We start from the raw sequence: 13,372 nt of genomic DNA on the forward strand, positions 1-13,372 counted from the left end.
GGGAATCTGTTTGGGATTCTCTCTCTCATTGTCCCTCCCCCTTCCCTGCACTTACAAGCAGCCACTCATGCTTTCTCTTTCTCTCTCCCAAATAAATAAATAAATACAATCTTAAAAAAAAAAAAAGAACCCAGTTCCCACCAGGTAAAACAACCTTTCAAAACCTTCCTTCTTCTCCCCTTCCTTTCCAGCCTGTACCCTTCGTATATCACTTGTAAACAATGCCGTGGAGGGTTTGGGTGCTTTAATTGGTGCATCTAAAAGGATGGACAAAATTAACCATTTCCAAGTGACCAAAGCCAGTCTGCTCCCTTACTTGGAAGATTACAGAAGTATTTGCCTTTCAGTACATTAGATCTGCGGCTACATTAGTTGTCTCTGTGCCTTTGGATTTTGCAAAAGGAAACTGAAATCCAGCAAGTCGTATTAGGAGCCCATTCAAAAAGTGAACAAAAAAGCAAATGAAAACAACCCAGAACGAAGTGGTGTATTTTTCACTTTGCGTTTTGTAGGCATAAGTCCCTTCTTTATAATTTGCTATTTTTTCTGAGAGGTGGTGGATTTTCACTTCAGAGGCAAACAGTATCATGACAAGACAGCCACAAGATCCTGCAACAGAAGGAACAAACAACGTGTTGGCACAAATATTTCCTGATTGTAGGGGACAGGGAAGGGGGTCAGTGTGCAAACTAAAGAAAGCCTTTACCATCATCCTCATTTGCATTCTTCTGCAAAAAATGCATCATTTCAAATTGGTAATCATGAGCCTGAGTCTCCAACTGGTGGGTGGTAGGGCCTGAGTTATGTCTCTGCATGAAGACTTGGTGGGAGGGGGATGGGGAGAGCCTAGCTGATCTCACCAAGGCTGGGAGATGTTCTTTTCTGATGATGAGAAGACTGCATTGCTGGGCACCTTAAGAGCACAGTGGTGGAATGAGGCTACAAAGCAGCCACTGCTGTGATGTGGCTTCAAGAGAACAAATTTATCTGTACTTCACAGGCCACATAGGACAAATGTCAGTCATACAACCCTGTCATGAAAGAGCCTAGGCCTCCTTCAGAAGGGCTGCTTGCCTTCCTCTCTCCACCAGCTCCCACCTGGCCATAGCTGCACACAGGAGTCCCTGGGCAAAAGGAGCCATAGATAGGGTATTGAGGCAAACCGTATTTGTTCTCCATGTTCCTAACAGAACTCAGAATTTTTGCCTGGGCATGTGGCTGCCTTGAATAAAGGCTACATTTTTTGGTTGAGGAGGGGTGGGATGTAGGAGCAAGAACTTTCCTTGAAGTCTGCGTGTATCAGCCCTTTCTTTTCCCTCTTCCTCCTTCTGGTAGCTGAAATATGGATGCAATGGCTGGAGCTCCAGCAGGCAGTTTGGAGCAGGTGGCCTCAGAAATGCAAGCCGTATACTACAGAAAAACAAGAAAGGCGGAGTCTGGATCCCAGACACCTGGAGCTACCAGACCAACCCTGGACTTCAAATTCTAGGTTTTCGTGTGAAAGAAAAATAAATCCCTATTTTGTTTAGTCCACTGTTGTTATTTCCCCCTCATTTACCACTCATCGGTAGCCTAATCTAATCTTGACTGGTGCAGCTGAAGTCTGAGGTGAGCTTTCTTCAGAGAGGAGCTCTTCATACTGAGTGCTTCCTGGAAATTCTGACAGGTCCTCTCCCACTGAGGATGCAGAATGGGAGACCCCCAGATGGGCAGACGACACAGGGTGCAGAAGCAGGCGACCAGATCAGGAGCACAGTGGGTAACCCAGGATGCCAGGGACTTCCATGGCTAGTGCTGCTTCCCAAGCCGCCACCTTGGGGTTCCACTTAATATGAGACTTGCTGAGATGCCCTTCTGACTTAGGTCAAACCAGTTTGGATTCAGACCCTGATTCTTCCTCTTATTCTGTGAAATTAAACAATTTGAATCTCCAAGTCTCCATTTTCTCATGTATAAAATGTGGATAATAAAGATGATGCCCGATTATTAGCATTTGTCATTAAAATTGACACATATAAACGTTTACTAATCGGTAGCTCTTCCTATGAATTTTAGGTTTTCCTCTTGCAAGTCCTGACCATAATCTTGCAAGTCATCATCTTGCAAGTCCTTACCATAATCCCTTACCTTGCCCCACCGCACACCAAAGAAACCTGACTATACCAGATGGGACACCCAAAAGAATGCATCACAGTGCCTTGTTCCTCCAAACACCCTCCCGTTAGGTTTATGACTCCTTTAGGAAGGGTAAGTGCTCCTCGCTCTTCAATTACAGTTAATTCAAACACCCTGGGAGCAGCAACATAGTGGCTTAAGTTCCCACTCATTAATTCACTCATTCATTTATTCTATTCGACTTGTTATGTGCCAAGCAGCGGGACAGTGGTGGAGATTCCAACATTAAAGAAAACGCATATGGTTTCTCCTCTAACGGAGAGTATAGTCGGACAGGGTAAGACAATTATAAACCCGTTGCACTGAGTGTAAGAGCTGGGGAGGGACAGATGGCTGTTACTGAGAGGGTGGGCAGCATCATGGAAGGTTCTTTGGAAGCAGCTACAGGAAAAGTCAGCTGAGTGAAGGGAGGCTGGACTATGTGCGGAGAGTGGTCTGGACATGAGGAGCTATAATGCAAATGATGTCCTCCATTCTTTCCCCAAAGGCCAGGTTTGGGTTGGGGTGGAGGAAGAGAATGGATCGTGTGAGGGTAAGGGGTGAGGGGTGGGATGAGCAGAGAAAGAGAAATCACATTTTTTCTATTTTAGAATTTCACAGAGGACTGGCCCATCAGCTTGATCATCATATATACCCCCCGAATAATCAAATGATCTCGTTTTCTTGAAACTTCACTTCTCGCCAGCCATAGAGCAGCAGTTGAGAATATTCCTTTGTAAAATTGGTCAGCCTATTTTTGTATTCTGAACTTAAAACCAGAGCTCTCCCCTGGCAAAACTGTATTATTCCTTTCTTGTTAGATCCAACAAAAAGGCTGCAATGCTGTTTTCTCTTTATCTTTTATTTGAAAATTGTGGAGAAAATGCCATTGCTTTTACCAGAAGAGCCTTCTTTGTCTGAGGAGATGGTGAATTTCAGACAGAAGCGAAACACTGTATTTCCTTAGTGCTTGAAAGGAAAATTCAAGCTCAGTTTCCTTTTCAAGTTGTTAAATATTTTAAAGGTACTACTTTGTTAAGGAGACAGCATCATAGTGAGACTCTATTTCAAATTCCTAAAGTAAAGGTTGCGTGGGGTATCTTCAGACTCATAGCCTTTCTCCACGGCAAATCGTCCAAGCATGCGAGCTCCCAGAACAGAGTGCATGGTCCAGTAGTTGAGAGGATGGTCTGGGATTCTGCTCTGGATTCTGGAGTGGACCATGAGGTCACCCTTGTCATTTCAAAGGTGGAGCATAGCTACCTAGCTTGAGTTTCTGCCCCCCTCGTGACTATGAAGAGAAGCAAAGGGAAATGACTCACCGTGACATCAGGGTATTTTTGCCTCCCTCTGTCCATGGCTCTAAAAGACATGTGGGACCAAGGGTAACTACGATTTATGGACCAAAAGATACTCATGAAGTGTATCTTCTCTTTGTGGCCTGGCTGCTAGGCACATGGAGAGAAGTGTGTAAGGGATGGGGGTGATGCTGGAAATAGGGCTTGGCACGTGTCTAATATGCCCTTCAGTCCCCAGCAAGGGGGCTCCTGCCATGGCTCCCACATTTGGAGGGTACTGCTTGCTCCCTCTCTTCTAGAAAGACCCCTTCCCACAAGGAGAGGAATCCTTGAAGTCAATGGGATGAGCCCGTCTTCTGTCTTTGACCCATGTTCTAGACCATAGCCTGGGGACCTGGGAATTCCCTCCTCAAACAGCTTTGAGCACATTCCCAGGACTGCATGAGCATCTAATCTTCTTGGACATATTTTGTGGCTGATGATGCAGAGCCCTGAGGCCTGAGGATGCCCAAGGAACAGCTATTTCGAGGGCACTGTCAGAGTTTGGATACTCAGGGTATCCTGAGGCCCATTACAGTGCAGTGCAGTGGAACCAAGCAAGGGGAGGGAGGTGGACAGACAGGGGCCCGTTGTCCTCTATCACTACATTCAGGTCCAAAATTCTAAATGTGAATCTGGCCTTCCAGGCCCTAATGGAGAGATGTTTGTCAAGGCAGGAGGATAAAACGTGTCTCATTGAATAGTTTATTTGCTTATAACTTTAGACTGTTTGGACATGGGGTAGGTGGGCTGTCATTAATACTTTTGCTCAAGGCCTCTCAAACGTTCAGATAAGGTCTGCATGCTTCCTGCTTCCTTCTCCCAGTTATCCAGGCATCTGAGGAGTCCAAACTCAGCGGGGGTCACTGGGATAGATGCCTCACTTGTTCGTCTGACCAACATCATTCCTGCTTATCAGAAAGGTTAGAGCACACGAGATGTAGGAAAGCCTGCCAAAATTTGCTCCAGCTAGAATTTGGAACATAACCAGGCACAGGACCCCCATTTTGCTGCCTTGCCTCTCACTGAAAGACCTGCCATTTTCCTTTATGTGTTTGATTGCCCTGCCATCTGGCTGGAACTGTAATATTTTCCCCCTTAATGACTGATTACTGAGTTAATCCCTGACTGAAAAGGATAGCTGAGTTATATGGCTGTCACACAATGAATTACCAGTCAATTAACAAACATTTGTAATGTGCTAGACACTGCACACTCATGACCGTCCTCTGGCAGCTGTCGGGGACTGCAGAATTGGATGCCTCTTTCCTCCAGCCCTTGCAATACACAGAGCAAAGGGCACAGCCAACGGGAAAGCTGCCTCTTCATCCATGGCTGACCCTGAAGCCAACTATGACTTTAGGGGTGGGAACGTCCTGCCAGGATCCGTGGGGAACCAGGGGACCTGGGGTTTCAGTGAAAATATGTCCTCAGGGTGAAAAAAAAAAAAAAAAGAGACTTCATACATTCTCCTATTATCACCAAGATTGTATTTTGGGAAATAATAAATTAGAATTTCAGTTCCATTTAAAGTAATGGCCAACCTTTCCAGAAAGCTAGCACGTCATCTTTAAACTCTCTTATAGATGACAAATATTAGAGGCATTCCATTTCCTCCACAGAATGATAAATTGATAATTTCCTTCTTTAAGGAGTCTTGAAAGATGATAAATGGGGGTGGGAAAGCCACAGCTTTGCAGGTGTAGGTGCTAATTTTCTGTGAAATCATGCAATCTCGGTAGAGAGCCAGCCAGCAAAGGTGAGGTCTCCAGCAATAATTTCTTCCACAAATAAAAGGAGTTCTGGCTGCCAGTGGTATGGAGACCGATGGCTGCCATCTAGAAGAGGGGCAGAGGGACAAAGAAAGCAAGCGAATACCTAAGAGTAGATTTTGAGGTCGTGATGGGGAGCAATCTGGTCACACGTTTCCAAAGAGCCAGGTCCTCTCTTCGTCTTCTGGACTAGAGAGTGGAAGAGCCCACCTCCGACTCACATTTTACAAATGTCACGTTGGTGAGAGTGGGGATTGGTGCGGAGAAGAAATGACCTAAAAATGGCAGTCTTTCTCGAACCTGAATTGCCTTTCAGAAAAGACTACCCTTTGTTGCCAGGAAAGACACAGAGCCGATTCTGCTTTAGTCGTTTATCCAACAAATACTTACCGCACGCCTAGTGCATCGCTGTGGGCACCAGGATAGAGCCCCGGATGCCCCCACAGAAATCCCTGTCCTCGGGGCACTGCCAGTGGTGAGGACAGTGGAATACTGGCAACAAACAACAAGCCCATCAAGGGCACTCTAGTGTTTATCAGAGTGCGATGTGCGCGAAGGAGAATAAAGGGGTGGGCAGGGGAGGCCTCAGGGAGAGGGTGATATTTTAGGCCTCTCAAACGAAGTCAGGGATTGAAAAAGTAGCTAACTGAGGGAACTAGCATTTCGGGGTGAGGGAACAGCCTGTGCGGAGGCCCCGGGGGGTCTGGGCCGAGAGAGAAGCAGGGAGCCTGGCAGAGAGGAGTAAGAGGTGAGTCGTGTGTGGGGCTGGGGTGGGCGGCGGGGGCTGGGGAGGCCATCAGGTGGAGTTTGGAGGTCCTAGCAAGGACTTGGCTTTGGTTCTAGATCAAACAGAAAGGAAGACACGTGTGCACGTTCTGAATAGGATAGGAGTCTGTTTGCCATTGTGACGGAACAAGATTGAGCATCTCCCCTCCCCGGGTCATGGCCGGTACAGGGCACAGGGAGCTGGATGGCTCTTTTCTGGCTCCCTCAACGTGAGTAACCGGAGCACCATCCTCTTGCTATCCTGCTGCCCCCTGCACCTGCGAACGGGAGCCCTGGTCCTTTGCCGTCACAGGCTGGCTAGTATTACTTCTCTCCTTCTGTGGCCGCCTTTCTAAAGTCTATGCTGAGAAACTAGCAGAATGTTTTTGTTGCTGACTTCTCCCACCACCAATCATGTCCTTCCTCAGGTCCAGTGGCTCCGATGCCTGGACATCCCTGTATCTGCTTCCTGGACTTCGGGTAGCTGCTCCTTGGTAAGGATGGAAGTCAAGACCCAGGTAGCCAGTGACCACCAGTTGCAGAATAATATGCCCTAGACATAGTACAAGGGCTGGGATACTAGGAGTACTAAAGCTGATATACAATGCAAGCCTTCTATTTCTGTCCTGCTCTTCATTTTCCTATGTGTTTCATGTGTGACTGTGTTTATTTATGTTCTATGCCGCAGCTAAAATAATCATAATTAATTAGGCCCATATTAGGAACATTCCTCTTCTATTTATTTATTTTTTAAAGACTTATTTATTTATTGGAGAGAGAGAGAAAGAGCAGGGGGGAAGAGCAGAGGGAGACGGAGAGAGAGACTCTTAGGCAGACTTCGAGCTGAGCGTGGAGCCTAACAGATGGCTCGATCTCATGACGGCTCGATCATGACCTGAACCAAAATCAAGAGCGGATGCTTAACTGACTGCACCATGCAGGTACCCCAGAAACGTCCCCCTTTTAAAGGAAGGCAGTCGTTGTATTTGTTTACCTTGCTTGGTGTAACTCATAACATGATGCTCTGTTTAAGAGAAGACACAGTTGGGGCGCCTGGGTGGCTCAGTGGGTTAAAGCCTCTGCCTTCGGCTCGGGTCATGATCCCGGGGTCTTGGGATCAAGCTCCACGTCAGGCTCTCTGCTCAGCAGGGAGCCTGCTTCCCTTCCTCTCTCTCTGCCTGCTTCTCTGCCTACTTGTGATTTCTGTCTGTCAAATAAATAAATAAAATCTTAAAAAAAAAAAAGAGAGAAGACACAGTAAATACAATTTGCATTAAGTCCGCGTTTGGGAGGTTTTTATCACCTCTAAAAGGCCCGAGTCAATACCTTTCATATCATTTTCAGGGAGTATTTACTGAACTATGTAAGATGTTCTGTGATTGATCCATGGCAAGTCTTCTACCTAGCCTGCTCTCTTTTCCTTGCAGATCTGGGACCTCGCCATCAACTGGGAAACTTCTGAATGGAATATAGAAAGAATGGAATAGAATGGAATATAGAAAGACATGTTCATACGTCAGTGCTCTGATGTGAAACGATGGATCCAGTTAATTCTGTGCTCAGCTGCTTCTTCTCTGGGGCCCTCTCTTTCTCTACCTTCTTAATTTGTGTATATATATCTCTCTCTCTCTCCTGTTGTATTATAAACCTTGGGGGAAGTGTTTTCCCGTTGTTTGACCCATTCTGCTTTCCCCTCCCATTACCTCTCCCTTTTATGCTTTCAAAAAGCTCACCATTCAGCCATATTCTTGAAATATCCCAGTCTTATAGCCTCAGGAACAACATGGCCTCTTGGTTTTCCTTCCTCCTTTCTGGACACACCTAGTCAGTGCCTTTGCTGACCCCTCCTCCTTCCTCCTCCTCGGTGTTCTTTAGGGATTGGTCTCACTCCAGTTTTTCTCTCTCTACATTCTCTCTCTCATGTAGATGATCTCATCCATTTCAATTGCTTTAAATAATATCTATATCCTGACAACTCCTAAATTTATGTCTTTTGTCTAGACCTCTTCTCTGAGCTCAAGATTCATATATCCCGCTGGCTACTCGCCATCTCTACTCGGATACCTCCTAGGATCTTAAACTTGATGTACCACAAATAGAACATTGATTTCTAGTGCCACGCTCCTCCTCCCAGCTCTTTCTTGCCCGAAACTCTAAGTCTGTTCCTCCCCTTGTCCTATTCATCTTGGTTAATGCCACCCCTGTCTACTTGCTTAAGCCACCTGCAAAAGGTTTTGGATTTACTCTCAAAATGTTTTTAGAATCCATTCATCTCTCTCCATGTCCAAGGCAATAGCCTAGTCTTTCGCCAGACATTTCTTAAAAGGTAAATCAGCTCTCCGACATCTTCTTAAAATCTTTCACAAGCTTCTCAGTGCAATTAGAATCAATTCTAAAAGATTTACCATGGCTTTTGAGGTCTGAGTCTGACATTAACTGGCATCAACAGGTCTTGCAAATGATTTTTTTTCCCTTGGCCATTTCTCCCTCATTATCTACTCCAGGCACATGGGCCTTCTTTCAGTTCCTACGGCAAGCTGACCTCTTTCCCTAGACTGTTCACTTGCACTTTCTCCTCTGCTTGGGTAAGTCTCTGGGGGTCCTCAGCTCCTTTGTACTCTTGGAACTACTTGCTGACCACTGCATCAAAGTCCCCATCTCCCCTTTCCCTTCATTCTCTATGCTAACGTTTATCACCCTTATTGGAATGATTGTCTTCGTTAATTACTTAGGTGTGCTTTTTTTTTTTTTAAGATTTTATTTATTCATTTGTCAGAGAGAGTGAGCACAGGCAGACAGAGAGGGAGGCAGAGGGAGAAGCAGGCTCCCTGCTGAGCAAGGAGCCCGATGTGGGACTCGATCCCAAGACCCTGGGATCATGACCTGAGCCAAAGGCAGCTGCTTAACCAACTGAGCCACCCAGGCGTCCCTTAGGTACGCTTTTGTTGGCCTCTCCCACCAGCCTGATTCCATGAAGGCAGGACTGTGTGCCTGATGGGTTATGGCATCTAGCGCTGGTGCCTATGATAATGGTGGGCACATAGTGGGCTGTCAGTCAGGGTTTGTTGAATAAGGGAAATGTATGGCTCTCAATCATCAATTCTCAACACTGGTCACGCATTAGAATTACCAAGACAGCTTACAAAAACACCTGTAGGTTCACCTGCGTGGCTCAGATGGTTAAGCATCTGCCTTCGGCTCAGGTCAGGTCATGATCCCAGGGTCCTGGGATTTAGTCCCACACTGGGCTCCCTGCTCAGTGGGAAGCCTGCTTTCCCTCTCCCATGCCTCCTGCTTGTGTTCCTGCTCTCTCCCTCCTCCAGTCAAATAAGTAAATAAATAAGTAAAATCTTAAAAAAAAAAAAAAAAAGAAGAAGAACACCTGTACCCAGACTCCACCCCCAGAGTCTCCGATTTAATTAACATAGCATGGGGCCTGGTGTCAGCATTTTTAGCAAGTTCTTCAAAGGATTCTAGCGTATAGTCCAGAAGGAGAATCACTGCCCAAAATGAACTAAGGGGGACCATTAAGGTATTACTGAAATCCTAACTTGGGGAAAGATTTCTCAAATCTAGTTAATAATCGAGAAGATGAGAAAGAGCAAATGGATTGAGTTGTGTGTGTCTCGTGAACAATGACAGTGGACAGAAATGCAGCACAAAGAAGGCTGAGGAATGTGATGGACCGAATTTGGAAGCTGTGAGAAGGGGCCCCAACATCTGGTCCAGGAAGGCAACAGATTATCAAGCCATAGCACGAGCCAGCTGTGGCGAATGAAACCTCTGGTGGCCTCATCTGCAGGTATATTCCTTTTCCCTCTTTGTCTCCGGGGTCTGGCGTGCACAGTGGAACACAGAAGAGGATGCTCAGAGCACTGTTACTCCGGGCTTGTGGAAGGAAGACAACTTCCCTTTCCTTCACCCCATCTTCTTGCCTCAGGATGTCAAACCTTGGGTCCCCATCACCTAGGGGGTGGACAGTAGACCTGAATGATATCAGCACAAGGAAAGGGGGAATCTTGGGGAAGCTAGGGGTGAGTGAGAGAAGAAGAGAACAGAGGTCTAAGGTAGAAGGAGTTTTCCCTGCGGATTGTGAGGAAGGCCACCTGGGCCGCGAAACGGGGGAGGACAGTTGGTGGAAGAGAGCTGCCCCTCCCCACTTCCCCCACTGTGGGCCTATAAGGGGGTCTCCAGTGGAGTGTGACTCATGCGGGAACAAAAGGACTTCCTCATACAGGCTCTCTCTTCTTTGGGTGTAAATCTGTTGGCTCAGAGTTACAGGGTTTGGGATGAGGCTGTAAGTCCCCATCCGTCCACAGTTAGGATATAGAGCCGGGATCTCCACAAGTGTTACAACTTGAGATAAACATTTCCAAAATGCCAGGGGCTTCTGGTTACTGTATGTGGACGGAACCAGAGGAGGTAGTCTGTAATTCAAGAGTGATCTGCTTACCCCAAAGGTCACCAACCATCAGTCCTTTTGACCCTTAAACATGCTTTGCTGTCCTGCACAGTTCTTAAAAAGTTACTGGGATTTTTGGTGCTTAAAAAATAAGGATTTGGGAGGCTCCTGGGTGGCTCAGTGGGTTAAAGCCTCTGTCTTCGGCTCAGGTCATGATCTCAGGGTCCTGGGATCGAGCCCTGCATCGGGCTCTCTGCTCAGCAGGGAGCCTGCTTCCCTTCCTCTCTCTCTCTGCCTGCCTCTCTGCCTACTTGTGATCTCTGTCAAATAAATAAAATCTTAAAAAAAAAAATAAGGATTTGGGCCTAAAAAAGCAGATAGGGTGCAAACAGTAGGCTTTTTTCTTCTGCAAGACAAATCTGGAGCTAGCTCCTTCTTTTCCTTACTCCTCTTCTCTTCTTTCCCTCATCCACAAAGCTTTATTGAGGACCTGCTTTTGCAACAAGTTCAAAGATAAATAAGATATAATGTAAGCACAGGGTCTGTGTGTTCCCGCATATATTTCCGTGCTCAGGTTTTCGTTGCATTAGACTTGGCCAAGGGCCAAGATAAGATCTGGGACTTGGATTAGATTCTGCATTCTCTGAGTCATCTTGCCTTTCAAATACCGTTAGTTCGGTCGCCCGTTAGAACTGTCAAATAATTTGTCTTCCAAATGGGCTGCTCTTCTGAATTTCATTCAGAAGCTGGAGTGCGAGATGGTTGTGCCAGTTAATAAGCTGTTGTATTTCGGCTTCGAACCAGCGCTTTTTTCCCTCTGCTTTGTGATGCTGGGTCAAGACTGCCCTGACTCTAGTTCTGCCTTGTCGGCTGCTTCCCGTTCTGCTCTGTCAATACAGCGCTGGGGAGGCGGTGGGGGAGGGGGGGAAGCAGGATACAGCACTGGAGGCGGGGCTTCCCAAGCCCTTCCTACTCCCCCAGAGCCACTGCTGGTGTCAAGCGACAGCGTCATCTCCTCAAAGGTCTGACACCCAGCGCCCCGGCCTCTCTCAAGCAGCTAAGTTCTGGTAACTCCAAACTCTTCCCTCAGTTCCATAAACCCTGGGAATGGCAGCTGCTTTCTGAGATGATCGTCTCCGAGTTAGCTTAGGGTCTCCATTCCGTGTCACCAGTCCTCTAACACCTGTTTCATTAGTTCCTGACAGCCCTGGTCCTCGCACCTGAGCTTGCTTTGGAATCACCCAAAGACTTGTTGAACGCATTGCTCTCCCCCACCCCCAAGTGTTTGATGCCAGTAGCAGGTCTGGGGAGGGACCGGAGAATTTGCTTTTCTATCAAGTTTCCAGGTGAGGCAAATGCTGCCGGTCTGGGGGACCCCACTTTAAGAACCACTGCTGATCATTGTATTCCCTTGATCAAAATCATGTGTATTCCCTGTTTTCTGGCTGGCCTCTGATTGATTTAATGGCCTTCACTAAAATAGCACACCACCCAGATCGACCGGTTTGGTTTGGTATGTTGAGGGAGCAGGAGGTAATGCCAACATCCACTTCTCACCTGGACCCATCCACGGTGCTGAATCTCTCTCTCGGTCTGTCTGCCCGCCCCCTGTACCTGTGCTCTTGCTCCTCTGCCCTAATTTCGAAGCCCTCAGTCTTCCTTTACAGAGTTCATCCCACCCCGCTCCGGCTCATGTCCTACCACCCCTGTGGGCCGGCTCTGCTCACCCCCTCCCATTGGAATTCTGACTTCTCTAAACTGTTCTAAGTGCCCACCTGGACATCTCCTTCTGGGTTTGCTTTTTCAAGTCCGCAAACATGTACTGAATTGTTTACTGTGCACAGAGCCTCATGCTGGATGCTCTTGCTGGAGGTACAAAGAGGAAAAAGACTTAGTCTGCCCTCCTGGGGTCACCGTTTCTGCACGATTGAAAACTGTGCTATCCACTGGTGAGAGACATGAGGGAGAATGGTAGCAGAACCCCCACTTGAGAGAGTGGTGAAGTGAATTACTCGATTGGCAAGAAGTGGATAAGGGAAGAAGCCAAGAAGTGTGTCCAAGTCCGAATGGATGAAGGCCATACTGCCCTGTGAGCTGAGGGAGCCCCTGTTGACCCAGGGCTGTCTTCTAGAAAGGGAGATGCGCAAGCTTGTGGCTGGCATTGATCTGTGCTGGGGGAAGGGAGCAGGGGCCAGACACAGCAGGGCCTGGGACCCGGGGGCAGCCAAAATGCAATATCAGAGGAGAAGGAAACAGACTAATAGGACTTTTCAATCTGCTGTTTGCTGGTGTGAGTTGTAATCTCTCTTGTCTCCTCATGAAATCCTTAAGAGAAATGTGGATGCTTCCTGGGAATATGACAAAGTACTAAGTCTTTTTGCAAGTTTAAAATGGGATGAAATCAGAGACCTCTGATAGAAGAATGGCTACATGCAAGTTACAGATATAGTCTTGATTTTCTCGTGTTTCTCTTCTCCTGGTAAATATATCTGAAGCACCCTGTGGCACTATCTGGGGTTTCTATTCTTTTCCATCAGCCTTAGCTTTTCAGTGGGATGTGTTTACTGATGAACTGGTTTCTGAGCTCAGAGTTTATTTTTTCTCAGTTACACCTATCATTAGGCTACACAAAATACCTATGGGCCTGAATAGGACAACTCATGTGGGCAGAACACTGGTCTTTACTTTTTGTGGATGACTTTTACTTGTTTTCCTGATTATAAATAAATAAATGCATGTTACTGAACATTTGGAAATACTAAAAAGCATAAGAAAAAGTGAAAATCACCTATAACTTCACTACTCAGTGGTAATTACTATGAACAGAATGGGACTCTGTCTGTGTGTGTGTTCGTGTGTGCATATCTATATGGAGGCTAGAAAGAGGATATGTACAATCCAAATATTTATATATGCTGTCTCTACTTACACATAATCAAATT

At 46.7% G+C, this 13,372-nt stretch overlaps 1 protein-coding gene across 4 annotated transcripts in view; it reads right to left on the minus strand.

Moving 5' to 3' along the window:
• Positions 1-343: 343 nt before the first annotated feature.
• The window catches only part of CLRN1 (clarin 1), a gene marked incomplete at both ends in the record, with an annotated part of 37,235 nt that continues 24,206 nt past the window's right edge, over positions 344-13,372 (minus strand). For 3 of the 4 annotated variants that reach the window (XM_080818547.1, XM_080818546.1, XM_080818544.1), the window contains one exon: positions 344-609. In XM_080818547.1, coding sequence (XP_080674673.1) covers positions 344-609 — 266 coding nt within the window. Of the gene's footprint in view, positions 652-13,372 lie in introns of all 4 variants that reach the window. The other variant, XM_080818545.1, reaches the window with a different exon arrangement.

The sequence above is a fragment of the Martes martes genome (assembly GCF_963455335.1).
Source record: "Martes martes genome assembly, chromosome: 1".
Lineage (NCBI taxonomy): Eukaryota > Metazoa > Chordata > Mammalia > Carnivora > Mustelidae > Martes > Martes martes.